Raw genomic sequence first — 25,791 nt, 5'->3', positions numbered from 1 at the left:
GGCCGCGCTGGAGCGAGGGCCCTGAGCCGCGCCGCCCTCCTGGCAGGGGTCCCCCGCCGCGTCCCCTCCTTCTCCCCCGTCGGCGGACTCCCGCTCCCCGCCCCTGCCAAGCGCTTCCTTCCTGTGCTCCCCACGGCCGAGCAGGACCCCGCTGTCCAGCCCCCAGGCTTGTGCCCTCAGCGCCCACGCCGGGAGGGGCTCCGCCAGCCGCCTGCGGGAGCCTCCCAGGACCGCTGTTCCGACAGGGGCTCTCAGCGCCTTTACCTGTGAGCTCCACGGGGTCCCCTCCGGGCGCCCTGGGCAGGGGAGGCGGAGAGATGGGCCGGGCTGGGGGCGGCTGCAGCCTCCCTGCGCACCAGCCGGAGGAGCCTGCAGGCCTTGGGGCAGAGGCAGCAGGCCCACGGGGCAGCACTCCCTCGAGCCCCGCCTCCCAGACGGGACCAGGAGGGTGGGTCTGTTCGTCGTTCTGGTCAGTGCCACACACCTCTGGAGTCCAGAGTGCTGCCCACGTGGTTGCATGTGAGGAAAGAAACCTCAGGAAAGGGGGTAGGTGTCCTCTGGGGCCAGGCAGGGACCTGGGCAGGCTCAGCAGTCGAGGGGGGGGGGGGGGCGGCGGTGTCCCTGGTCCTGAAACACCAGCTGGGGACCTGGGTCTGGACTCGCAGCCTCCCTTGCAGACCAGATGGTTGCTGTTGGGGTGTCATAGGGGTGCCACAGACAGGAGCTCCCACCAACACCAACCGCCGGCATGCCCTGGCAGCCCGGAACCCACCTCCCGAGGCCTTCGGCTGGCCCCTCGGCCCCCTTTCCTGAGCTCCCTCAGGCAGCCACCTGCTCTGGTTGAGAGCAAACCTTGACCCTGCTTCTAGACTTTTTGTTTCTGGGCTGGAGTCCAAGGCAGACTTTAGCGGCCAAACAGAGTGTGTTCATGTGACCAGTGCTGGTGCCGTGGCAGAGTGATCCAGGGTTTGCAGCGCGCCTGGCCTTCGCACCTGGCCTTCGCACCTGGCCTTCCTGCTCCCCACCCTGTCTGCGGGGAGACTTCCTGCCACTCTGCCCAAGACTGTAGGGTGGGGGGAAGGAAAGGGAGGGGTGGCTGAAGTTGGGGTGCCCTCCTGCCTATTGCCCCCAACAGACACCCAGGACTGTTCCCCCCTTCTTTTACTGTGGTGCTGGAACTCTGGCCAGCTTTGTGACACCCCCAGTCCATTTTCTCTTGGAAGAAGGGCACCTCAGAGTTGTCCAGGGCTGGGGACTGGTGGCCTCCCGACAGCCCCGCTCTGTGTGGAGGGCCTGGGACGCTCACGTACCTCCAAACGCCCCTCCTTCCCTGTCGCTCCCTGGAGTGGTGAGAATTCCGTCCAGGAGCCTCAGGTCACCTTTGAGTTTGCAGGGGCCAGCATGCCGCAGACTGGGCAGCTTGCAATAGGAACGGAAGTCTGGAGTCAGTGCAGATGGCCCTGCTGCCCTGGAGGAGCGCCTGCTCCTGGGGACCCCCGCTTCCCCAGGAGGAGCATCTGCTCGTGGGGACCCCAGGTGTGTAGATGCCTCGCACCTGCCATCTGTCCTGCGGCCTCCTCCCCTGTGTCCCCTCTCCTTGCAAGGACACATGTCACTGGACTCAACACGGCCACGCGGACAGCTTGGGGATCACAGCCTTCCCTTCCCCAAAGGATGGCTCACCACCAACTTCTGAGCCTTTGCTGAGCCCCAGCGCGGCCCCTTTAGATCTCGGTGAGGGTCCTCGGGACTCGTGCTGGACCCCAGCAGGGACAGTCTGCCTGGAGCAGGGACTTTGTAGACAAAGCGAGGTTCAGGATCTCAAGAGGAGACCTCAGGATTATCTGGGTGGTCTGAGTGCCGTCACCTACAGGACAGATGGCCATCATGTGTACCCAGAGCCCTGGCCTGGAAGCCGGGGTTCCTCACCTGCGTCAGCTCCTCCCTGACGAGGACCCTGGCAAAGCAGCCAGGCCATGGTGCAGGGGACCTGGGCTCATTGGCAGCGGGACCGAGGGAGCCGTGGCAGTATGCAGGGCAGGGCCACCCAAGGTGCTGACCTCCAGTGCGGGGCGAGGTCCCCAGTGATGTTGGCACCTGGCGGACCTCCCTCCTGCTGACCTGGTCACATAGGGCATGAGACCCCATGGTTTCCCCGTGGGGTTGGGCGGAGGTGGCGTTGGCGCTGTGGCTGCAGGGGTGGACAGTGCCGCCCTGGCCACCTCCAGACAGCTCCGCAGGCCTCAGTGCCAGCGCTCAGATCTTGAACCAGTTGTGAGTGACAGGCAGCTGTGGATGTGGGACGAGGTGGTGTCAGCGGGGTGCTGTGGAGCCCGAGGAGCCCTTTGTTGCCCTGGGTGCTACGGGGAGCCCTGCCTGTGACCCCTTTCCTGGGGGCTGTGCAGTGTGGCCCCGCAGACTCCCTGCGCAGTACTGACTCTGGGCAGGGCCTGCCTGGCAGTGGGCGCCGAAACCCACAGGTGGTGCCAGGGCTGAGGGTGGAGGCAAGGTGCACCCAGGGGGTCCGGCGACCTGGGTGGGGGGTGAGCCGGGGAGGGCGTTGGTTCAGGGACACGGCTGTGTCTGAGACATTCCCCTTGGAAACCGGGCATTGTGATGCACACCCGGAGTCCTGAACTCGAGGAGGCTGAGGCAGGAGGATCATAGGTTCCATCTCAGCCGGGGCAGTTAACTTAGTGAGGTCCTTTCTCAAAATTAGAAAGGGCTGGGGGTGCGGCTCAGCGCATGGGCTCTGGGTCCAGTCTGCTCCACATAAAAGCGCTCTTGTTGGAGGTGAGTCCGTGAAGCACGGCTTGGCTGAGTTGCGCTGGTCTAAGACAGCAAGCGTGGGGGGCTGCAGTGTCCCCAGTTGCTGCAGCCCCCAGCCCCGTCCTCTCAGTAGCTTCCTGTGTCATTAGGTGGGCCCTGTGCCCAGCCCCCGGCACCCGTGACTGTGGCCTGAACCTGGCCTCTCAGCGCCCCCTCCAGACCTGAGGCCGGCTGTCACAGGCCCATAGGTGCTCCGTACCTCCGGCTGTCAGAGCAGAGTGGGTCTGCTGGGCAGGGGCGTGGCTTGCGGGGTGCCACGTTTCTCCCACATCCATGGGGGGGCCGGCCCTGAGCACCCACTCGGGGTCAGCTTGTGCTGGAGAGGCCGGAGGCAGGGTTTCCACAGGGCCCCGGGGAGGGACGGGGCCCCTGTCTGTGGGACACACATCGTCACAGGGCCCCCCCAGAGGACTGGAGCCGAAAGAGTCGGGGCCCCGCCTTTGCTGGTTTCCCCGGGCAGAGTGCTAACAGCCACCAGGCTGGCTAACGTGAGAGTGCTAACGTGCAGGGCTAACGCCCACACGGTGCAGTGTCAGCGGATGGCTGTTTCCTGCCTCCCTCCCTCTCAAGACCCGTACTGATTTTTCTGCACTGTGATTGACAGAAAACTTTGGCTGCAGTGTTGCTTCACAGCTGTTTACCGGGGGAGCTGACGAAGGCGGAAGGCACAGCCGAACCCAGGGCCTTCGCCTCAGCTCGTCCCCAGCCCGTCTTTGTTATTTCCAGTCAGCGTCTCCTTAAGTCACCAAGTTGCCCAGGCTGGGCTGGAACTCGAAGTCGTCCTGCCTCAGCCTTCCGTAGTGCCTGGATTACAGGTGTGCGCCATCATGCTCAGCTGGTGCAGAGCTTTCCAGAGTTCACAAAGTCAGGTGCAGCAGTGTGAGCCCACAGAACGGCGGGGCTGTAGGGGTGTCGGCCTCTGGTTGTGGACACGTGGCAAGCTCTAGGCTCCCCCTTGTGAGCCACAGTGAACCTCAGAGGCTTAAGGGACGTAGTGTGGGTTGGGTGGGGCAAACACATGTGGCGGGCTGGCCAGGCTGGTGATGGGGCTCCCGGTGACCCTGGTCGCGGGACAGGTCTGTTGCAGGTGCATGGGGCATCTGCAGGCTGCCCTGGTCTTCTGCCCAGGTCTTCCCCTTGCCCCGGCCAGCTCTTCCTCTTCCTTTCTCTGAAAATGATTGTCTGTCTCTCTGTGTTTCTGTGTAATCAAGGCTGGACTTAAGCACGTGATCCTCCTGCCTCAGCTTCCAGTGCTGGGATCACAGGCAGGCAGCAGCTGTTTGTACTTTGCCTGACCCCTGGTGGACGTTTGGAGCTGGTGTGGGGTGGGGAGGGTTCCCTGGGGAGGAGGTGGGCTGGAGCCTCCCTGAAGGACACAGTGTCGTCTCAGGGGTGCAGGTGAGGAGGCCCCGGGCCTGCTTTAGGCATGAGAAGAACTGTGAGCTTTCTGGGGCGACGGCTGGGTTAGACCTGGGTGCGCATTGTCCTCATCTCATGAGGCCGGTCACTGGGGCCAGTCACTGGGGCCTCTCCATGTCAGAGCTCGTGGGTCACCTCTGTCCCCAAGGGCTGCGCGGTGTCCTGGGAAGAGGTCACAGTTTGGCTACAGAGAGGGGCCACGTGGCGGCCTTCCTCAGTCCCCGGGGCCTGGGGTTTCCTGTGAAGCCAGGTGACTGCCCCCAGGGCAGGCCCATCAGCCACTTGGTCTGTCCCCGTGTAAAATGACACACAAAGGACATGACAGTGTCCGACTCGGGCCTGTCCCCCACACAGGTGGCAGCGAGCGTGGCGTGTGGCGCCCTCGCCTGCCTCAGGCTGTGCCGGGCGGCTCTGCCTGGGGAGGGGAAAGGGCGGGCTTCTCCTTCCCTGCCCTGGGGCAGTTGCCTAGCCTGGAGCCCCTGCTGGGCAGCAGCGGCATTCCCTGCGCAGGGTGGGTTTGAGTTTCCGGGGGGAGCTGGACCGGGTCCTCCTGAGTGTGGCCGCGTCCGCAGGTCCGGTTGAGAGGCGGCCCTGGGGGTGCTGGAAGCGGCAGGCGACACCCGTTAATAAGGGATTGAATGGTGATGTTGGAATGGAGACGCCTGCCCAGCAGCTCCGTGCTGTCTTCCGCAAGCAGAAAATAGCAGCTTCCCGCTCAGGATTAATCATCTGCACGTCGCGGCAGCCAGCAGAGGCTCCTGGCGGGGTGTCAGGGCTGGTGTCCTCGTGGCTCCAGTCCCCGTCATCAGAGCTGAGTAGAGACGTGGGCGGCTGCAGCCCCGCCGCTGAGCCAGCCAGAGCCGCCCGCAGAATCCGGCAGGCGCCTTGGTAGAGCGTCACCGCTAGCCTGCTGGGGAGCGAGATTGCTCATCTTGCTGCATTGCTTTAGCAATAATGCTGGCTTAGACATTTTAGACCGGCCTGAGTGAATGCAAGGCGTGCTCCTCCACGGTTGGCCCACGCTGAGAAGCAGGGGTGAAGAGCATCTGGGCTCCCAGCCCTTGGGGGCAGCCACTCTTCACCACCTGTTGGTCTGTCCATCCACCCGCCCCGCCCAGCTCTGCTTCTCTCTCACCCTCACTCCATGTCCCTCATACCCTGCCTCTCGCTCTGTCTCTCCTGTTCTGGGGTTCTGTGTGCCACGTTTACCCGGACGAGGTGACAGCTGGGTAGAGTGTGTCCACACTCCTGGCCTCTGTCCCACCTGCCTGGGTGTCCCAGCTCCTCTGGATCTGCAGGGACAGGCTGATTGGCCCTTGGGATGACTCTTCTGAGGCCTGGGTCCCCAACTGCCCCAGCCACAACCCCTTGGTGGCACCTGCAGTGTGCGACACAGGTGGCCAGGCTCTGCTGCAGCAGCTGTGGGCAGCTCTGAGACTTGCCTGGGAGTCTGGGCCCCTGGGGAGGGCTGGGGACAACTGGCACCATCACAGCGGGGCAAGGCTTGTGAGCAGCTGAGAGGGAGCGGTGCGGGTGAGCTTTGAGGAAGGGAGGGGACAGTGGCTCTGCGGTGGCCCAGGCAGGCAGGAGTGGTGGCCGTTCATGCTGCCCTAGGGCGCAGTGTGGACCTTGCAGCCTGGCCACGTCCCAGGTCCCAGCAGACTCCTGGCCGCAGCCCTGAGGCCTCAGCATGTGGGGACGGGCCGGAAGCTCTCTGTGTTGTGGCCCATGTGGCTACGTGCAAGCCAACAGTGGGTCTGGCACCCTCGTTGGGACCCCGACTCCAGAAACCAAGTGAGGTCATGCTGCATGGCAGGTCCTGCGTTGTGCTGGGCTCCGGTGAGGTCCCCCTAGGGTGCGCTGCACCCGCTCTTCCTGTGGTACCTCCTCCCCACAGGACCCTGGCTCATCCCCCCACCGCTCAGGGGGGGACCCTGGCTCATCCCCCACACCGCTCGGGGGACCTGGCCCGAGGCCTCGCTTCTGTGCCAGTCGGCTCCAGGGAGTGACACAGTGGACACGGGTGCTGGGGACCAAGTGGCAGGGTTGTCCTGGCTCCGTGTGGACGAGCCCAGCGGGGCTGGCAGGACCTGGTGAGGCCAGGCCGAAGTGGGGGGTGGTGGAGGTGTGTCCTGGTCCTGCGTCTGCTGCTCACCCCTCCGGGACTGGGCTCGTGGGGAGAGAGTGGCTCGTCCCGACTAAGTTCTCACACCAGGGTGGCACGGGGACATCTGCCCCTTAGATGCCGCCCTTTTCCTTCCGCTCAGGAAGACATTTTGAAAATTAGCGTTTTAACTCAGTGCCAGCTCCGCATGAACTCGAGACCCGTAGCTTCCAGTTTACTCCAGAGAGCTTTTCCGTGCTCCAGGAGTGAGCATGCTAATGTCTGCAGGTCCCTGACCAGACAGTCCCTGTGTGACCCAGGTGTCCTGGCAGCGCCCCTTGCTGGGAGCATGGGAGTGGCCTGGCTATGACTGTGGGGAGGGTGCCTGGCCCCTGCAGAGCCTTCCCTCCCCGGCAGACGCAGAGGGATGCTGAGCTCAGGAGGAGTGGCCTCTGGGGGCTGGGCAGAAACCCACAGTCTCCCCACAGAGAGCCCCATCCCCTGCACCATCTGAGCCCGGATACTGCATCTCATGGAATGCTGCCCCGGTGGTCCCTGAGCGTCGCTGCACTGGGTGGGCACCTCTGGCTCTCGGCTGGCTGCACCTGTGTGTTCCCTAAGGGTGGGAAGAAGCCCATCAGCCTGGCTTGGGGGCCTCCCGTCACCACACCAGTGACTTCCACACAGGCTGGCCTGGTTGCTCCGTTCCTACGAGTGGGCAGCAGGCTGCCATCGGCCTCCAGCGGGGCTCGTGGGACCCCGCAGCCTCTCACACCACACCCTGCTGTGTCTCACAGGTCCTCGGGTTTGAGATCGACGCAGTGAACTCCGTCCAGTTTTCCAACCACACAGGTGAGGCGTGACGGAAGGGTGGGGCTGTCTCCCAGACACCTTGTTATTCTTTCGAGGCCCTGCCCCCTCCACCCTCCTCCGTCCACCCTGGGGCCCCTGAGGTGGCCTTGGCTCTTTGGGGCAGGGCTTGGGCTGTCACCTGCAGCTCCACCCCGTGGGCCTTGCTTGGGCATGCATCTGCTCGGGAGTGAGGCTGGGGTCTCAGAGCTGCCCCGGGGGGCTGTGCAGCTTGTGGCAGGGTGACACAAGCCCCCAACAGCCCCCGTGGGAGCGCGGCACCATGCTGCTGCGTGTGTCTTTGGGCCAGGTCCGTGGTGGCCACATTTGGGGGCTGCTTCCTGGGTGTCAGTGCAGAAGGACTTGGCGGAGGTGCTGGCTTTGTCCCTGAAGCACTGATTAAGGTCACAGGAGGGAAGACCATGGCTTGTACCAGCCCTGACGTGGCCTCCCAGCCTGTGGTCCGCTCCCTGCAGGCTACGCGCACTGGAGCGGCCAGGTGCTGAACTCCAGTGAGCTCCAGGAGCTGTACGAAGGCCTGAAGCTCAACGGCGTGAACAAGTATGACTACGTGCTCACGGGTAAGGCCCCGGCTTGCCTGACCGCTCTCACACCCCGGTGGTCTGGGGGGCCTGCCGTGTGGGGCAGGGCTCTGGCCAAGGGCGTCCGATGTCCTGGGAGGGGCGGGTGTCAGAACGCTGCCCCAGAGCCAGAGTTTCACTTGTCAAGTTCCCATCTGAAAATGCTGTCTTTTTACACTTGGTTAAAAGTGCTGTGTGCTTATTATTGCAAATGGCAAATAGAGAAAAAGGAAAAATTGTAGTCGTCCACCTATCACCAATGGGCTCGTTCATTTAAAACTTCATGGGACCAGATGCAGTGGTATGCACCTGTTATCCCAGCATGCTGGGAGGCTGAGGCAGGAGGATTGCAAGTTCAAGCCAGCTAGGGCATCTTACAACTTAGTGAGACCCTGTCAACCCCCACTGCCAAAAAACCAAAGCCTTCCTGCTTGTTTGGGAAGTGTGTGGTAACCCCCGACTGCGGGACCTCGTGCTGACCTAGGCCTGGGTCTCAGGCTATCCCCGCTGGCCCGTGGAGGGTGGCCTGGGTGGTGCTATTGCTGCCGAGTACCTATCTCAGACCATCGCTGGTTCCCCCAAAGGGTACACGAGGGACGCATCCTTCCTGTCCATGGTGGTGGACATCGTGCAGGAGCTGAAGCAGCAGAACTCACGGCTCGTGTACGGTGGGTGCTGGGCTGGGCCGCAGGGGCCCTGGGGCGGGCGAGGGGTGGCACCCCCGTCTGTGTGCTCCCAGCAGCCTTGCTCTGCAGCGGGGCCCATGGGCAGCCCACTTCAGGCCCGGCCTCCGGGGTGTGCTGGGGCTGCCCCGCTGGCTGCGGCTGTCACCGCCTTTGAGTGTGCCCCGGCCGGTGGCCCGAGCCTCGGGAAGGCGGGGCCGAGCCGCACGCTAACAGCGCTGTCTCCACAGTGTGCGATCCCGTGATGGGCGACAAGTGGGACGGCGAGGGCCGCATGGTGAGTGCGCGGGCGCGCGGGCGTGTCCAGGCCCTCCCCCGCCCCCCCCCGCCCCGGCAAGTGGCAGGGACCCTGGGCCGTCGCTCTGGGCGGCTGTTGTGCATCCCAGGGGCCACCGAACACAGCTGTCTCCTACTTCGGGGCAGCGGGCCCCAAATTAGAATTTCCTGCAACTCCCTTTTGTCACCAAATAGTTTTGTTCCGGTTTTTTCCACCATCATTGAAAGTGCAGAAACCTCTCTGAGCTCACGAGCTGTAGGTGAACAGGCAGAGGTGGTGGCCCCACACCCTGCCGTGCGGTCAGGCGGGCACCTGCGGGGCCCTGTCCTCCAGCCACCGAGACAGGCGGAGCCCACGGGCCGGCTCCATTCAGCTGCTTAAGCCAGGCCCCGTCACATGGACCTGTGCTGGCACAGTCTGGTCTGTCTGCCAGTCACTGTGGGTGCGTGAGTGCAGCGGGAGGGCATGGTGTACACCGGGACTGGGCACGCCTGGCCAGGGTCTGTGGTCAGTGGTCAGTGGTGAGGCCAGGAGAGGCGGATGTCCCTGGGGGTCCCATGCACCGGTCTGCTCCCCACCTCCCATGTCCTTTCGCAGCTGCCCAAGGCAGTCTCGGCTGGCCCAGGAGACACCTGTCCGGCTCAGTGGATGGGACCTCCTGGGTGGGTTCAGGCTGTGATTTCCTCCCAAGCCGAGGTCGGGGTAGACACCACTGTTAGGTTCAGTCAGCGGGAAATCTGCAGCCGTGGGGGCTCAGAGCCCCAGGAGGAACTGGGGATACCCTTCGGCTGGTGCCCACAGACCCAACACAGGGCTGGGGCTTGGGGTCCTTCTCAAGAAACCTGGTAGCCAAGAAAGCTTGTGCAATTGTGGGGGACCTGGTCTTGAGCACGTCGTTCACAGCACAGTAAAGGTCGGGGGGAGACACCCGAGAGCTCCCCGAGCCAGGTGGCCCGTGGCCCCACGTTCTCACCCCACACCAGCCACCCCCACTCCCCACCCAGGGCCCAGCCCTGCCTTTGGGACACCCAGGCACCCCACGTGCAGGTGACTGTCTGTCCCCGCCGCTGTGCTGGGTCCTGGGGCCGGGCTGGAGGTGGTGTATGGGGCGCCAGCCCTGCTGCCTCCTTCTGGCATGATGAGCACCCTGTCCCGTGCCGCAGTACGTCCCCGAGGACCTCCTTCCCGTGTACCGAGAAAAGGTGGTGCCGGTGGCGGACATCATAACCCCCAACCAGTTCGAAGCCGAGTAAGTACAGGGCGCCCCTGGAGGGACCTGGCTGCGACCCCCAGGCTGCTCGGGTCCGGGGCCTGGGGGTCTGCTCACCTGGCTCGGGGTGGCCGAGTCATGGGGGCGGAGGGACCCAGCCTGGCGGACAGCGTGCGCTCACCGAGCTCCCTCGGGACCCTGCCCACCCCCCCGCAGTGTCTTCCTCGGCGACCCGCTGCTTTGGGGGCACAGGGGCAGGCAGGACACCCAGGTCTCTCTGGGGCTTCAGAGGAAGAAGTCAGCCCCCACCTTTTTGGGCGGCCCTGACTTACTGAGAACCAGAGACTGCCTGTCACCCAGTGCTGGGGGTGCCCTGTGTCCTTGGGCCATGAGCTGGGGCCCCACGGCCCCTGATTCACCTACCGATGTGGCCCCTGGGCTCCCTGCCAGCAGCTGAGGTTCCCTGACCTGGGCCCACCCGCGGGGGGCAGGGTGTCGTCTCACCTGGAGGGTCCTGAGCCTGCGGGCTCCCGGGAATGCGCGGGCTGCTGCAGCTCTCAGAGTACCTCTGCGCCGTCACCCGGGCTGGTGCTGTGGGTCGCCGGGTACTGGGCCTCGCTGTGGTCAGTCCGGCCTGCCCAGGCCCTGGCGGATGAAAGCCGCACTCTGCTCCTGACCCCTCACACACATCACAACGGCCCCGGCTCCTGAGGCCAGGACGCCGAGGTGGCCCAGCTTCACACGGCCCTGCATGCCTGCATTCCAGGTTGCTGAGCGGCAGGAAGATCCGCAGCCAGGAGGAGGCGCTGGCGGTGAGCACCCCGCCTGGAGTGGGGCGGGTAGGGGACAGGGGTCCTTCCTGCCCCCAGTTGTTGGTGCTGTGCCCTCTGGTCCTTGTCTGTCGCAGGCCGCCTCACCCAGTGTGACTGTCTTGGGAGACACGTGTGCTGCCCCGGGCCCTGGGCAGGCTCCGGCTGGCATGGCACTGGGGGCTCGCAGCCTGTGCAGTGCTGTGTGCGTAGACTGGGTGTGAGCGTGCATGTGCCATGGCCAGCGTGTAGTGGGTGCCGAGGGTGACACACATGCGCATGGTGCCCAGGCGTGTTGTGTGTGGCAGGGTTGACCCAGTGTGGTCCACACAAGCACAGCCAGAGGCAGCTTTGGCGAGGACAGGAACTTCCATGAGGTCAGAGAAGCCAGCCAAGAGCCAGGCGTGGGGGCACACCCCTGTCACACAGCACCCGGGGAGGTTGAGGCAGGAGTGTCGCAAGTGTAAGGATTGCCAGCCTAGGCAATGAAGAAGGGCTGGGACATCACATAGTGAAGAGGGCGTGGCCAGCTTGGAGAGGGGCTGGCTCCAGGTCGCTGGGGTCGGGCCGTCCCCCTGGCTCCTTGCCGGCGCCTGGTGTGGGAGGCCCCGCTGCTCCGGCCCACGGCCCTGGGTTCCCCCACCCCTTCCTGTTCCCAGCCCCCAGCAGCAGGCAGGGCCCCAGCTGTGGCTGTAGTCCTCAGCGCCAGGTGCAGTGAGGGGGGTGACTTCCCGGGCTTCCTCCAACTTGGACTCCTCCCGACCGGCGCTCTGCACCACCCCTGCCTGCCAGGTGATGGACGTGCTGCACTCCATGGGCCCTGACACTGTGGTCATCACCAGCTCCGACCTGCCCTCCCCTAGGGGCAGCGACTACCTGATTGCGCTGGGCAGCCAGAGGACACGTGAGTGCCCCAGCTGGCCCTCACGCAGCCCACCTTTAGGCGTCAGTCACCTGTAATCCGAGCACTCTGGGAGGCTGAGGCGGGAGGATCACAAGTTCTAGCCTGGACAGCTTCGCAACTTAGGGAGACCCTATCTCCAAATAAAAAAATTTTAAAAGGAGCAGGGATGTAGCTAAAGGCAAAGGTCCTGTGCTTAATCTCCTACAGTGAAAAAAAGGTTTTTCCTCAGTAGAGGAAGATTGCATCTTACTCAGTGGTTAATTTCCAGAGCTCCTGCTGGCTCTGAGGAAGGTCAGGCTGAGGCAGGTGCGGGACGGGTTCTGTGTGGCGGGCACTGGGAAGGCCGAGTGTTCAGGTGTCTGCTGCACTGCGGCACCAAGATGGCGTGGGGCTGCAGGCGTCCTCGGGCCCCTGAGCCGTCCAGCCCGACCCCAGGGAGCGGGGGTTTCCACTCAGAGCCAGATGCCCCCACATTCATCTTCTGAATGGTGTCGTAGTGACACAGAAGCTAGGTCACACGGGGCTCACCGTGGCCCCAGCAAGTGTGTACACGCAGCCAGGCAGTACACGCACTCAGTACTGCGGTCCTTGGTGAGCTGTCGTGTGTCCCCAAGGCCATCCTGGTGACGTCCGTGGTTCCAGTTTATAGGTATCTCCACTGGAATGGGGGTGGCAGGGGCACCATGTGTGCTTGGCCAAGGCCCCCAAGCTCTGCGGCCCCCATCCCTGTGGGAGGCGAGGGGCCGGGCAGCTTGGAGCCCGCTAAGCAGCTCCTCCTGTCGCCTCCAGGGAGGCCTGACGGCTCCACGGTGACACAGCGTATCCGCATGGAGATGCGCAAGGTGGACGCCGTCTTCGTGGGCACCGGGGACCTCTTCGCCGCCATGCTGCTCGCGTGGACACACAAGCACCCCGACAATCTCAAGGTCAGCGCCCCCCCAGCCTCCCATCATCCCATCATGCTTTGGGGAGCTGGTCATGGGCAGAGGACCCCACCCCATCAGTCTGTCCCTTCCTCCGACCTGGAAGCGGGGTGACCAGCATGCTGCGGGGCCCGGGTGGGTGCAAGCAGCCCTGGGCCCTGGCCCGGCCTGCAGGAGGCTCAGATTTCAGGCCCGGCGGGTGCACACTGGAGGCCTGGCCCCGCCCACAGAGGGCAGCACGGTCCCAGTGCTGTGGCTCTGAGCTTTGGGCATGCAGGAGGCCCCAGGGGCTGGGCCAGCCAGGTTGAGGGACTCTCATGGACAGCCGTGCACAGCGGTCTGCGTGTCCCCCTGCTCTGTCCTCGCGCAGAGGCGCTGGACAGAGTGGCCTCTGTGGCGATCCGGGTGTCGGGCTGGGCTCTGGGCTTCCTGTGCGCCTTGCAGTTAGGCGAGTAGTTCAGCGGGGTCGGGGCATTTGAGTCCGGCGCTGTCTCTGGTTCTCTGCTCTCCTGCACCACTGCGGGAAGCTGCGTTGTGTGCATTGCTCAGACCGGTTCTGTCCAGTACCACGGCCAGCAGTTGTGCGTCCCTCAGTGCTGTGGAGACAAGGGGGTGGAGGGCGCCCAGCGAGAGAGGGCACCCGGCACCAAGCCCCGGTGCTGCCGAGGGAGTAATTACCGGAAGCAGACTTGGACAGCCGTCGGCGCACTGGCGCTGGCCTTGTCCTTTGCCAGTGGGGAGGGTGCTGCCCCTTAGACTGGGGAGAGGAGGAGAAGGGTCTGACACTTCCATCACTGTGGGAACACTCAGGGAGGAGGGCTGGGAGCGTGGGTCTGCAGGTGGGCTCACGAGACACTAGCCCTGCTGGACACCGTGTCCCAGGCCTGGCCGCACTCCCCCCAGCAGGTCCGCTGGCAGCTCTTTGGCTCCTTGGCTGTGAAGAGGTGGATGGTGGCCTGCCCGTGACCAGCCCCAGGCAAGCCCTGAGCTCTTGGCCAGACCGAGCCCTCTTGCTGTTCGTCCTGCCGCTGTCCTAGACGGCAGCACTGAGCTAGGCCCGCCGATGCGATTGGCAGCAGCAGGAAACTTGCCAGCTGGCATCCAGACGAGGCCAGGTCCCCAGCCCAGCCAGTCCAGGGTGTGGGGTCAGGCTGAGTCTTATAGGGCTGCCAGGCCTTTGATCTTGACATCACATTCAGGCAGGAGCACTTTCCCCTGTAGACTTTAGAACTGACTGACTCCAGAATCCTGGGTGTGCACCCGCTGCTCACCAGACAGTGTCGCAGAGGCCTGAGGCACAGCCCCTTCCCACCCAGTGCCTCACGGCCACAGGAAGTAGATGACATAGCTTGCACCATGTGAATCGTTTTCCATCACCGTTATAAAATCCCTGAGGTTGCCAGGTGTGGTGGCGCACGCCTGTAATCCCAGCACCTAGGAAGCTGAGGCAGGAGGATCACCAGAAGTTTGACGCCAGCCTGGGCTACATAGTGAGACCCTGTCTCAAAAAAACAGAAACAAAAGGGAACTCCCAGAGGTCGAAGGTGCAAACAGAGGCAAGGTGCTCAGCTCACAGCGTGGGTTCCATCCCCGCTGGGTCGGCCCCGTTGCTTCTGGGCCAGTGATAGCACCATGGTGGGACCCGCGATGGCCAACTGAGGCAAAGAGGGAGAGGAGGGAGCAGCACCTGTGTCTCCTTTGAGGTCCTCGCACACAGAGCCCAGGGCCTGCCTGCCTGCCTGGGGACCCCGCCCACCCACAGTGCCGCTCCCCCAGCCACGTCCTGCTGGACGCCCACAGGTGGCATCCCTGCCTGATCCTGACTGGTGGGAGCCACTCCCTGGTGACTCGGGGCATCAGGCAGGAGGGGCATACAGTGGCCAGCGCGGCATCTCGTCCCTGCAGGTGGCCTGTGAGAAGACTGTGTCAGCCATGCACCACGTTCTGCAGAGGACCATCCGGTGTGCCCAAGGTACCCGTGCCGCACTCAGCCTGGGGACAGGCGGGAGGGAGGAGGCGGCCCACACGGCTGCGGAGTGGAGCCCTGGTGCTGTGGGAAGCTGGGAGGGGACTCGTCTCAGGGCCTTGGACCCCCCTCGTTGTTCTGCAGCCCAGGCTGGGGAAGGACGGAAGCCCAGCCCGGCCCAGCTAGAGCTGAGGATGGTCCAGAGCAAGAAGGACATTGAGGACCCCGAGATCGTCGTCCAGGCCACCGTGCTGTGAGGGCTGTGCGTGCGCACGCCTGCCCGACACCCACAGCCTGGTGTCTCCGTCTCGTCCCTGTGAAACCTGTAACGTCTGCCTTAGAGCCTGACCGAAGCCCAACATTCGTCCCCTCGTGAGTGCCGGGTGTCGCCCGTCTCTGTCGTGAAAACGTGCCAGTCGTCCCTGCTACAGAAGCACAAGGCAGCCTGGAACGTGGTGACGTGACGCGGGCCCTCCCCAGGCCCCAGGCTCAGGTGTCCTGCGTGGGTGGTGGCCCCTGGTGGCAGTGGCTGGCCCGCTGCCCTGCAGACCCTGGCATGGGGCCACTGGCTGCCGTGGCCGCACAGAGCCCTCCCACACAGGCTGCCGGGTGACCTCTGATGTCAAGCGGCGTCTGGAAGGATCACGCCAACCCCTGTGCTGTCGCCCTGGTCTCCGCCTCTGTGTTCCTGCGTTAGAGTCCGTGTCGTCATCTGCTGCCCCTTGGGTGTTGGAGGTCCCCCAGTATGCAGCCGCTGGACCATGCAGGAGCTTCCGGTCTGCACGCTCAGGTGCACCAAGGTGTGATCACCACCATGGGGCCTTTCTGGAGCCCCGCGTCCCATCGGTCTGCAGACCTCACAGGATGCAGCGGGACTTCGTGTGACTGGGGAGCAACTTGTAGGGACCTGCCTGCACCGAGAGGGACGTGCTGATGTGATGAGGGCAGCCGGGGAGGCCCCCACACTGGGCTGCCTGGGGGAACTTGGGTGCAGGCCGGCGGGCACCGTGCCTGTCACACACTGCTGGTGACAGAGCACTGAGCAGGATGGAGTGTGCACCGGCAGGGACGGGACAGGTGGCACCTGCTCCCGATGACTGCTGAGACCTTGCCCTGTCTCCCTCCCGCGCTGGAGCCAGCTCCAGCCGTGTCCCTGTCCCAGTCGCAGTCACCAGGGCACGGCTGTGTGTGAGGTGCAAAGGTTGCTCTCCTGGGAGCGCCCACCTGCAGAGCAGTGGGGCCAGTGGGGCCAGCAGGTGCCCAGGTCCCTGCTCCGCGTCCTGGGCCTCCCTTGCTGGGGATGGGGCTCTGGAGCTTGCCGCACGCCAGTCAGGGCCACAGCAGTGCTCCCTGGCCAGGCCCTCGGCCCCAGCGTGCACAGGTGATTCCCTCTGAGCCTGGGACGGAGGAGCAGCTGGGGAGGGGAAGGCGGGCCGGGTGCCGGGCAGGGCGGGGCAGCAGCGCCCCTCTGTCCCTCTTGTTCTTTCTGCTATCTGTCGTCCTCCCTCTTCCTCTTTTCCTCTCTTTGCGCACAGAGAGTGACTGTGGCACCGTCCTGGGGGCACACAGTAGGTGTGGGGACAGGCGCGATGTACTGGTCCCTGAGGGCAGGGCCCTGTCTGATGCCAGGTCTCTTAAGCCTTGTTCCCATGTCACACACAGAGGACAAGTTCCCCTCTCGAGAGCTTCAGGTGGAGCCGTGAACTCGGGCTCTGCCGGAAGCTGCTGATTTCCTTGGCTGTGTGTCCTGGAAGACGGAGCAGGAGGGACTCAGGCCTCAGAGGACAGCTTGGGTCTCCGAGCCTCTGAGAGCCAGGGACCTGGGCAGGAACAGTGTTAGGGACGGGAGTGCAGCCCCATGGGCAGCCCTGCCCAGCACCACACCCAGAAGATGGGCGGAACTCAGGCGTGCACTCCCTTAGAAGCGGCGTCCACCTGTCCCCGTCCCGCTCTGCCTGTGGGCTCTTTCACATGGCAGCGCTGAGGTCCCGGCTCCCCTGGACTCCCTCGGGCTTGTTTCCACAGGACAGTGTGGGGTCCACACGCAGTTTGCCACCCAGGAGGCCGCGGGCGCTGATAGTGGTTGTGGACACAGCTTGGATCCAGATCAGAATCATCCTTTGCTTTTACTGTCCATGGTGACACACAAAAGAGTATAACTTATCTTGAAATGAGAGCTCTCTCAGCCCCTGTTGCCTGCTTATTCTTAGGAGACAGGATTTTAATACTTTCTTAATCCAGACCGTAGGAAGGAACTAATGAATATGGTCTTTTTTAATCAATTTTAAATCATCGCCTCATCCTGCCCAGGTAACTGCGCCTCAACCGATGCTTTTCCACTTTTAGTCTCGGTCAGTGATTGCAAGCAGGACGCTTCGTTTCCTGTCCTGTTCTTAAAGTTGTTGGAACCAGTTTTCAAAACACTTAACTGTACAGTGGACCAAGCAGGCTCAGCCTTGTGCACTGCCCGGTGAAAGAGGCTGCTTTGCAGCGGAGGGCGGCCTGCAGTGCCGGGCACCCCGCCCCGTCCCGTCAGTGCCCGTGTCGGAGCTCGGGTCTCGCTGTCACTGAGGGAGGCCGGCCTCGGGAGGGAGGCTGCTTGGTTGCCGGCTCTGGGCAGCTCCTGACGCCTTGGGTCAGCCTTGTGTCCTCTCTTCCTGGACAAAGCACAGGATCAGGAGGTGACAGCACTCTGGCTCCTGGAACCCTTCCCCGTGTCCTCCCTGCCCTTTCACAGGGTTACCTGCTTGGGGACATTGGGTCCCCATCCATGCTGCTCTGAGGTATCCCGGGACCAGCTGCTCCCCTGGGCCTCTGTCCTGTCCCTGTCCTTGGGGCCAGAAAAAGGGGCTGGCGCTTGAGGCGGAGAGCACAGAGCGCTGGTGTGGCTTCTTGGGGCTCCCTCTGCCCCCGGGGTGTCGTCCCGGAGGTCCTTGGCACCTCCCACTGCCACGCAGAAGAGCCCCCGAGTTCGGCACAGAGCTGCATGGGAAGACCCCGGGAAAGCGGGCGGGGGGGTGGGTCGGCCTCCAGGAGGCCGGGCCCTCGGTGTGCAGGTCCCGCGTGAGCTCCTGGCCAGGGAAACCTTGAACTTGGGCATGAGGGGTGCAGGATCGTGGGTCTTTCCCTAACTCTGGTTTCTCTTGCTGTGCACTTCCGGCCCCACCAGCGGGGGCGCCATGAGCCCAGAGGTGGGTGAGGCGGAGCTGGGTCCCTGGCCCACCTGGTAGATTTGCCCTCTGCTGCCCTTCTTGGGGACTTTGGAAATGTTTGTTGTTTTTGTTTTGCCTTTTGCAGTACCAAGGGTGAACCGAGGGAGCACAGAGCTACACCCTAGCACCCACTGAATGTTTTGCTGGGACCCCCAGGCTGGCCTTGAACTTGCGGACCTCCTGAGTGTGCCTGTGGCCATGTGTGTGCGGGAGACTGTCTAGGTTTTTAGTGTGAATTCTTCTGTGTCCCCAAGCTGCACTCTGAGCCGGCGCGTGCTCCCCTCACCCCCTTGGTGTGTCCCCTCGGCCCCGGAGGCCCTGCCTGCTCACCACCGGGGCCCCTTGCCCACCGGGCTCTGTTCGTGGCACTGCTCTCTGCTCTCCATGCACAAAGCCTGGCGACAGCGGGTCTCACACCCCAGTCGCCGTGTGGTGCAGCCGCTGCGCTCTCTGCTCGGGAGGTGGGGCTGACAGTGAAACTGAAATCTCCGGTGAATGAAAGTTGTAGGGCCTAGAGGTGTTTTTATTTTTTAATTGTCTGAAGATACAAAGTGTTTAAAAAGATCCCAGCTGCCTGACCCAAGCGGGCCGTCTTCGCGCAGGACCCCAGGCCGTGTGGTGACCGGGCCTCTCCCCTCCCCCAGCTCCCTACGGCTGTTTCTCGTCTTCTTGCAACTGGACAGCACCTTGGGTGGGAAAGGCCTTCCCTAGCCAGGGGCATGCACCTGGCCAGTGGCACGGCTCTGCAGCAGCCATGCGGAAGCTGGTCCGGGGCAGAGGTGAGCGGCAGCACCCGTCCCTGCCTGGATCCGTGGCTCCTGAGGCCCTGCGCTGTGTTGTCACATGGGACTCAGCTCGGCCGAGGAGCTTGTGTGCTGGGGCTTCCGGACAGGAAGTGGAGTCTGCCGGTGTGCCAGATCCTGCTGGTGTGTCCCGGGGGCACAGCCGGGGCGGGCGAGTTCCACAGCACACCTGGGCCCAGCGTCTGAGTGTGGGCTTGGGGAACGGAGGGGGCTCACTCACCCCCGCAAGCTGCACAGCCTGGGTGGGGCTTAGCTGTTTCCATCCCATCCCTGCAACACTGGACCAACGGGACGGAGGCTGGTCCTTTAGGAGGCCCCTCCACCTTCTAGCAAAGCACACGTGGCCGCAGGCCCTGCTGCGGCAGTCAGGCTCGGGGTCAGGGGTCAGGGAGCCTCCGCGCCTGCCCTCCCCGCCTCCCACCCCACGCCCGCGTCTGTAAGTGTGACTCCTCCCGCGCTGCTGTGTAGCCTTCTCTGTGTTGTGCTGGTCCCGTTGACTTCTGTGATTATCCACAAATAAATATTTTCATGCAGCCGTGTGGCGGTGCCGTGATCTCTTTCCACCTGTTCCCACCTCCCGTGTGGTGCTGCACAGGCCCAGCGGAGGTGAGCGGAGGTGATCGGACGCTTCCCGTGCGGGGAAGGAGGCGGGCTGCCCTGCCCGCCTGCAGGAGTCCCCTGGGGTTGTCTCGGGACTGAGCGGGGGTGGGGGCCGCTCCCCAGCACTTCTCTGCCAGACCCTTGGGCCTGAGGACTGGCTTCAGATGGCCTGGTGTCTGCCCCTTCCTGCCTCGGTGTTGATGTGGTGCTGTTAGCAGAGGCTGGGGAGGAGGTCTCTATGGAGGCCAGGACTGAGGGGTGTGGCCACACAGGAGAAGGCTGGGGGGGCACCTTCCGGCCATCCCCCAGCCCTCTTAGCTCCCCCAGCCTGCTGGCGAGCAGTGGGAGCTGGGTACTCACGGCAGAGAGGGAGGCCGGCCCAGGCTGCAGGGCCACCTGGGCGCTCTTGCTGCAGCCTCAGCCCCGCAGAGCGGCGTCCTGCGCTCACGTTGCTCCTGGCATGAGGGAGACCTGGAGAGCCAGACTCCTGACCTGCCCAACCGGGGGGACCAGGGCGGCGCAGTGCAGGGCTGGGTGCCGGGCGCCCCGCCTGCAGGTGCCCTGATGCTCCCAAGGAGACGCGGACGCTCGCTTTGCGCAGGAGGGGTCAGTAGCGCGCGCTCGGGCAGCGCAGGGACAGCGCCGCGTCCTGCGGTGGGGCAAGCTGGCCCGCTTCACAGCCGCAGGCCCGTGTTTCTGAGATGCGTGACTGAAGCGCTCTGAATTCTCTGCATTTCCTTCCTCTTGAGATTGGCTCCGGCCCTTTCTCAGCTCAGCCCCTGCCCGACCTGCAGTATTTTTCACGAGCTTCGCTGTGATGGGTGCAGAGGCGGCCCCTAGTGGGTCCCCGGTGACTGCCTTCTCACCAGCACCAGTCAGGCGCTGAGTCTCGCTGGTGCCCCGCCCAGCCCTCTGCACGGACAGCGTGCGGACGCCCGTGCTCCCGACCGGTGTGGGAACAAGTGACGCTGGCCATCCCTTCCTGGGGCCTGAGCGAGGACCTGGCCTGGGCTGGGCCAGCCCCTGGCTGGCACCCACTCAGGGTTAATGTCCCAGCCCCCATGGGGACAAGGTGAGAAGTGTCCTTGAAGGGACAGCTCCTGTGGGTGGACGCAGGACTCACAGCCAACACTGCTCCTCCAGGGGCTTTGGGCCGGGCCGACACTGTGCGAGGGACCCGACTTGCCTGTCCCTCCTGCTCGCCGGAGCCCGGCCCAGCAGGGCGCACTGTGGCCAGCACACGGGGGACAGGGGCATCAGGGGACACGGCAGTTCCTGGGCTGGGACCCTCGGGAAGGAGCCACCAAGGCTGCTCCGCTCCCCAGCTTCCTGTGCCACTTGTGAGGACCGGAGACTCAGGGAGACAGTGTACCCCGCTCCCCAGCATCTGGAAGGAAGTGTCCCGTGTGCCGCTGGTCAGGAGCACAACCTCCACCCGATGTGCCAGCACAGATGGCATGCTGGGGGCCGTGGCAGTGCCAGGGTCCTCGGGTACCACCAGGCCCTGGCCTCCCTGCAGCCACCTCTGAGAACCAAGAGGACCCTGCCCACCTTGTGGATTGGCCACCGCAGGCTGGGGTGGATCCGTCGATAGATGGACGGATACACAGACCGCCGCAGGGCCAGGCTCTCCCTTCCTCGTTCCTCTGCCTCATATAGGAGGAGCCTACTGTTGCCTAGAATAGCGACACGGCAGGGCATGAGGCCATGCAGCTGTAATCCCAGCACTCAGGAGGCTGAGGCAGGAGGATTGCCTGAGGCCAGCCTGGGCTACATAGTGAGTTCAAGGCCAACCTGCACTGCATAGTGAGACCCTGCCTCAAAAAAAAAAAAAAAAAAAGTATCTCTCCCTCCTACTTTTTTCAATACAGGGATTGAACCCTGGCCCTCACAGTGAGCTCCATCCCCAGCCCTATCTATTTTAGAGACAGTTTCACTAAGTCTCTAAGATGCCGAGGAAGGGCTAGAACTTGTGATCCTCCTGCCTCATCTTCCCAGAGTGCTGGATTTACAGGTGTCGGCCACCAAGCGTAACCACAGACATCTGAGCAGGGGAGGGACGCGGCAGGTGCCCACAGTGCTTCTCGTGCTTCTCCAGGAAGCCAGGGGGCACAGGGATCGCGGCTTGCTGGCGGCGGCCTGGGCCCTCTGTCCACTTGTACCTGAGCCGGACTGGGGCCAACAGCAGCTTCCTCCCTGTCCGAGGCATGCTGTTCTGACCTGTGCACTGTGGCTCCTGACCCCAAGCCCAGGCGGGCTCCCCAGCCAGCCCAGCCGTGTGCTCTGCTCTTGCTGGGCACAGGCTGTGGCCCTTCCTAAATCTACATGGCACCTGCCCCTGCCTTCACTGGACTTGGTCATAGGAAACAGACCAGGTTTTATTTTTCTTTTTTAGTGCAGGGTTCAAACCCAGGGCCTCCTATGTGCTAGGGAGTGCTACACGGCTGCACCCAGCCCGGTCCTTCCTCGAGTTCAGAAACAATGACAACTAGCCCATCACTTAGAGGTCCCTGCTCCGCTCCCTGCTCCGTGCACCTCACCAGCCTCATGATGGCTGTCACATGACCCTGAAGCAGAGAAACATCACCCATTTGCACCCTTGTGACACGAGGCGCAGCTCGCCCAGTGGCCAACCATTCCCCTCAGAATGGCCTCTGTTGAAACCTCTGCAGGGTTAGGGTGGACACACTCATCCCAAGATGCCTCCCTTGGCTGGGCATGGTAGTGCACAACTGTAATCCCAGTACTCAGCAGGCTGAGGCAGGAGGATCACTGCCAGTTTGAGGCCAGTCTGGGCTACACAGTGTGTTGAACACCAGCCTGAACTACACAGTGAAACCCTGTCTCAGAAAGACCAATTAAAAAAAAAAATGCCTCCCTTTAGGAATGCGTGGGTCCTGTGCCCTTCCTTGCCCCCATACACATACCTCTCAACCCAACCGAGCTCAGACAGTGCAAGTGTGGCCAAGCAGATGGACAGCTTGCATCCAGCTGATATACTGGAAACCTTCACTGTATGAGGAGACTGAGCCTCGGGGACAGTGCCTAGGGCCAGTCTGGTTCCCCCGCCCCCGGCCTGCCGTGACTTGGGGCAGACACCCAGGCCTGGCAGCTCTGTCACACCAGCAGGGACACAGCTTTGTCCACACCAGTCACGCTTTCCCTGCCGACGTGGTTTCAGATGAAGAAAAACACCCAAGACAAGGAACCATCAGTAAAGACTTCAAAAATAGACCTTTAAAGGTAGATCACATAGAGGCCTCTTGGAAACAGTTACGATCACTCGTTGGGAGGGAAAATCACACAAAGACATTCTGGAGCCACAGTGTGAGAAGCTGCTCCACGCGGCTGAGCGGCCCAACAGGACGATTTACGCCGTGGTCCCGAACACAGGCTTGCAGATGACAGAGGGTGGCAGAGGCATAGGGCTAGAAGTAGGCCAGCTCGTCGTGCCTGGACTTGCTGGTCTGGTAGCCGGCCAGGACCAGGGGCTTGTTCTCATGCGGGAGGCTCTTGAACACCCGCAAATGCAGGAAGTTCTCGTCCCCAGTGTCCACCTGGAGAGGGGAGACGGTGAGGAGAGGGCCGTCCCCATCCCGCGCAGATCACAGCCACCCGGCCGAGGACAGGGACCCTGACTGCACTCAGAACCTCCTGCCACCCTCCTCTGGAGGGGCCAGGGTACACTCGCCCTTGCACCCACATGTCCAGGGAGCTGTGAACCCCTGAAGCCGGGAAGCCCTGGGACCCCAAGCAGCACTCAGTCCCCGAGACCACCCTGAGGCCGCACCCACCTTGATGAAGTAGTTGGTCCCGGCCACCACCTGGCACCTGAAGGCCACGGCCTTGAACACTGAGAACTTCTGGTTCTCCTTCTCTTCGAGCTGGGCCCGCACCTGGGGGGAGGGAAGGGCTAAGCAGGTCCCCACAAACGACACCCAGAGCCACCGTGACGCTGCACGCCTCACAGCAGAGGGGCGGGCTGAGCCTCAGCCCCTCCGACAAAGCGGAAGAAGCCAGTTCCTTCTGAGCTGCAAAGTTCTGACGCTTGCTCAGAACGCCCTTGCCCTTTTGTGGGGTGCAGGACACTTCAGTATTTTTACCACTGCGTTATAGTACGACACGCAAGTTCACACCAATTGCTTTTTCACTTCATATGCAAACATTCCAACAGACAGACGGTGTGTCGTTTTTAACCAACTTTTTATCTATTTGTCGGTGCTGAGGACTGCAGCCCGGGCCCAGGCGTGCTAAGCACATTCTACCACTGCGCTGCCCTCAGCCCTCACTCATCTTTTTAGTCTTTCTGAGACAGGGCCTCGCTATGCAGTTCAGGCCGGCCTTGAGCTCACTTTGTAGCCTAGGCTGGCCTTGAACTCGCAACGATCCTCCTGCCTCAGCCTCCCGAGTGCTGGGATTACACGCATGCGCCGCCATGCCCGCCTCCGTTTTTGGTCTTTTTGAGGCAAGGTCTTGCTATGCAGTTCAAGCTGGTCTTGAACTCACTTTGTAGCCCAGGCTGTCCTCGGACTCACAAGGATCCTCCTGCCTCTGCCTCGTGAGTGCTGGGATTACAGGCGTGTGCCACCACGCCCAACTCCCTAACACATCTTTTGAAACCAAACCTTTTCCATGAACTGAGATCTCAAATCTAATTTAAATTTCACCTGCCACATTCTTGACACACCTGGCTTCTCTTCATTATTCTGCCATGGTTACCTGGGGCACTCCTGGCTTTGGTCCTAACAGACCACGCAGCTGGGGGCACCATGCAGGGACAGCCTGCCCGTGTCGGAGGCAGATCCAATTTGAACCAAAATAGTGAACAAGCGTCTCACTCGATTCTGTTTTCTAGCGTCTTTCACTTTTAGGTGCTGGTTATTTTTATCACAGAGGAAACAGTAAGTCTGTCTGTCTGAAAAAAAAATTTTTTTAATGAACGCAGGCAGTTCCGAAGTGCTGTGGCTGCTATCGGAGTGCGCCACCAGGGCACTGACCATGCCACAGTGGCCAGGGTGCTCACGGAAGACCGAGTTTCTGGTCAGCAGACACCAGTAGGAGGCAGCTGCCTTGCTGGAAATAAAGGAGCAGACCAGCTGCAGGTAGTGAGTCACCCAAGGCAGGGTGACTCCGCCACCCAAGGGCACCCCTGTGGGGAGGGCTGGAGCCTGGGAAGGAGGGTGTGTAGCCATCTACACACAAGCTCCTGTGGCCCGTCTCAGTTCAGGGGGGTGCGGTGCCTCCAGGGACAGCATGCTGTGGGCCACAGCAGTGGAGCCGCTGGGTGAGGGACACTCAGAAACCTGCCCAGGCTGAGAGGGGAGGTCATCCCTCGGGATCACAGGCCGGATCTGCAGGAACGGCGGACTATCCCGGTGGGGGTGGGCCTCCAGGTCCCGGCTGACGCTGGGAACAGGGGCAAGACCAGCTGGACTTCCTGGAAGGCCACAGGTCAGTGAGTTAGCAGACCTTGGGGATCAGACGGGTTGGAGGCCCTGGGAGGCACAGGGACCCACCAGGCTGGGGAACCCCAAGTGCAGGTCCAAAGGCAGGACCTGCCGTCCTCCCACCCAGGGTCAGGCTCTGCTCTCAATTTTCCTCACCTGCAAGTGGGAGAAGGACTACAGCCAGAGCACACTGAGGCAGGTTAATAAGAATGCCACCCTGGTGATGCACATCTGTGACCCAGCACCCGGAGAGGCTTGGGCAGGCAGGGAGACTGCACATTTGAGCCCAGGAGCGAGGTGTGGTGGCGCACACCTGTAATCCCAGCACTCAGGAGGCTGAGGCAGGAGGATCATTGCGAGTTCAAGGCCAGCCTGGGCTACAAAGTGAGCTCAAGACCAGCCTGAATGGCATAGTAAACCCTCTCTCAAAAAGACCCCCCCAAAAAAAAAAAAAAAAAAAAACTGAGCCCAGGCTGGACAACCTGTTGATACAGCAAAACTCAAAGTCTCAAAGTAAAAACACAAGGGCTGAGGACATAACTCAGTGCAAAGGCCCTAGGTTCAGTCCCCAGTACCTGCCCCATGGTTTCCGCCGGGAGCAAGGCTACTGCTCACCTGCCCAGCCCGTGAGCCAGCATCCCTCCCATCCCGCTGAGGAAGGGGTAAGGCCGGCCGCGGCTCACGGCGGCCCGGCAGTGCTCTGGTGCGCTGGGACCGAGTCACCAGCTGACAGCGCTGGCACGGCCCACACCACCGGCGCTGGCGACGCCGGCGGACCACGGGGGCGTGGGAGGCGCGGCTGGCAGGGAGGGCGGGAGGCGGCCCGCCTGTCCTCTCCTCACCGAGCCCCGCCCTGCGGAGAGGGGTCCCGCGCTGGCCGGCGCGCTCCCGGGGCCCCGAGGACTCCGGCTGCGGGGAACGCGAGGCACCGGGAGGCGAGCTCTGCTCATCACTCCGGAGACAACAGTTGGAGCGACGGAGGGTCCCCGCGCCCAGGACCGCGCCTCGCACCCCGATCCCCGGGGGCCGGCGTCTCACCGCGTCCGCGAGCTCCTGCGTCTCGGCCGTGGCCGGCTGCGTGGCGGAGGGCGCGCCGCACATCATCCTGGCGGCGGGCTGGGGCGTCGCGGGCTGCACTGCGGTGCTGGGCGCCGCAATCACAGCGTTTATGCTCC

The 25,791-nt window shown here is 63.2% G+C and overlaps 2 protein-coding genes across 2 annotated transcripts; one reads left to right on the top strand and one right to left on the bottom strand.

Annotated features, from left to right (window-relative positions):
* Positions 1-7,149: 7,149 nt before the first annotated feature.
* On the top strand, positions 7,150-19,108 carry Pdxk (pyridoxal (pyridoxine, vitamin B6) kinase; the record flags this gene model as incomplete). The annotated part of the gene is given in 10 exon segments (XM_013505430.1): positions 7,150-7,204; positions 7,678-7,782; positions 8,367-8,450; positions 8,696-8,742; positions 9,906-9,991; positions 10,719-10,764; positions 11,554-11,665; positions 12,455-12,591; positions 14,494-14,560; positions 14,699-19,108. Coding segments are annotated over 10 exon segments (852 nt in total), but the record flags the coding sequence as incomplete, so codon positions are not given.
* A 3,272-nt stretch (positions 19,109-22,380) lies between these two features.
* Positions 22,381-25,791, bottom strand: Cstb (cystatin B (stefin B); the record flags this gene model as incomplete). The annotated part of the gene is given in 3 exon segments (XM_005375884.2): positions 22,381-22,726; positions 22,964-23,065; positions 25,655-25,791. Coding segments are annotated over 3 exon segments (297 nt in total). The 3' UTR covers positions 22,381-22,597.

The sequence above is a fragment of the Chinchilla lanigera genome, unplaced genomic scaffold (assembly GCF_000276665.1).
Source record: "Chinchilla lanigera isolate Chin_1 unplaced genomic scaffold, ChiLan1.0 scaffold00006, whole genome shotgun sequence".
Taxonomy (NCBI): Eukaryota; Metazoa; Chordata; class Mammalia; order Rodentia; family Chinchillidae; genus Chinchilla; species Chinchilla lanigera.
The sequence above is the reverse complement of the archived record's forward strand: the minus strand, read 5'-3'. Positions and strand labels throughout refer to the sequence as shown.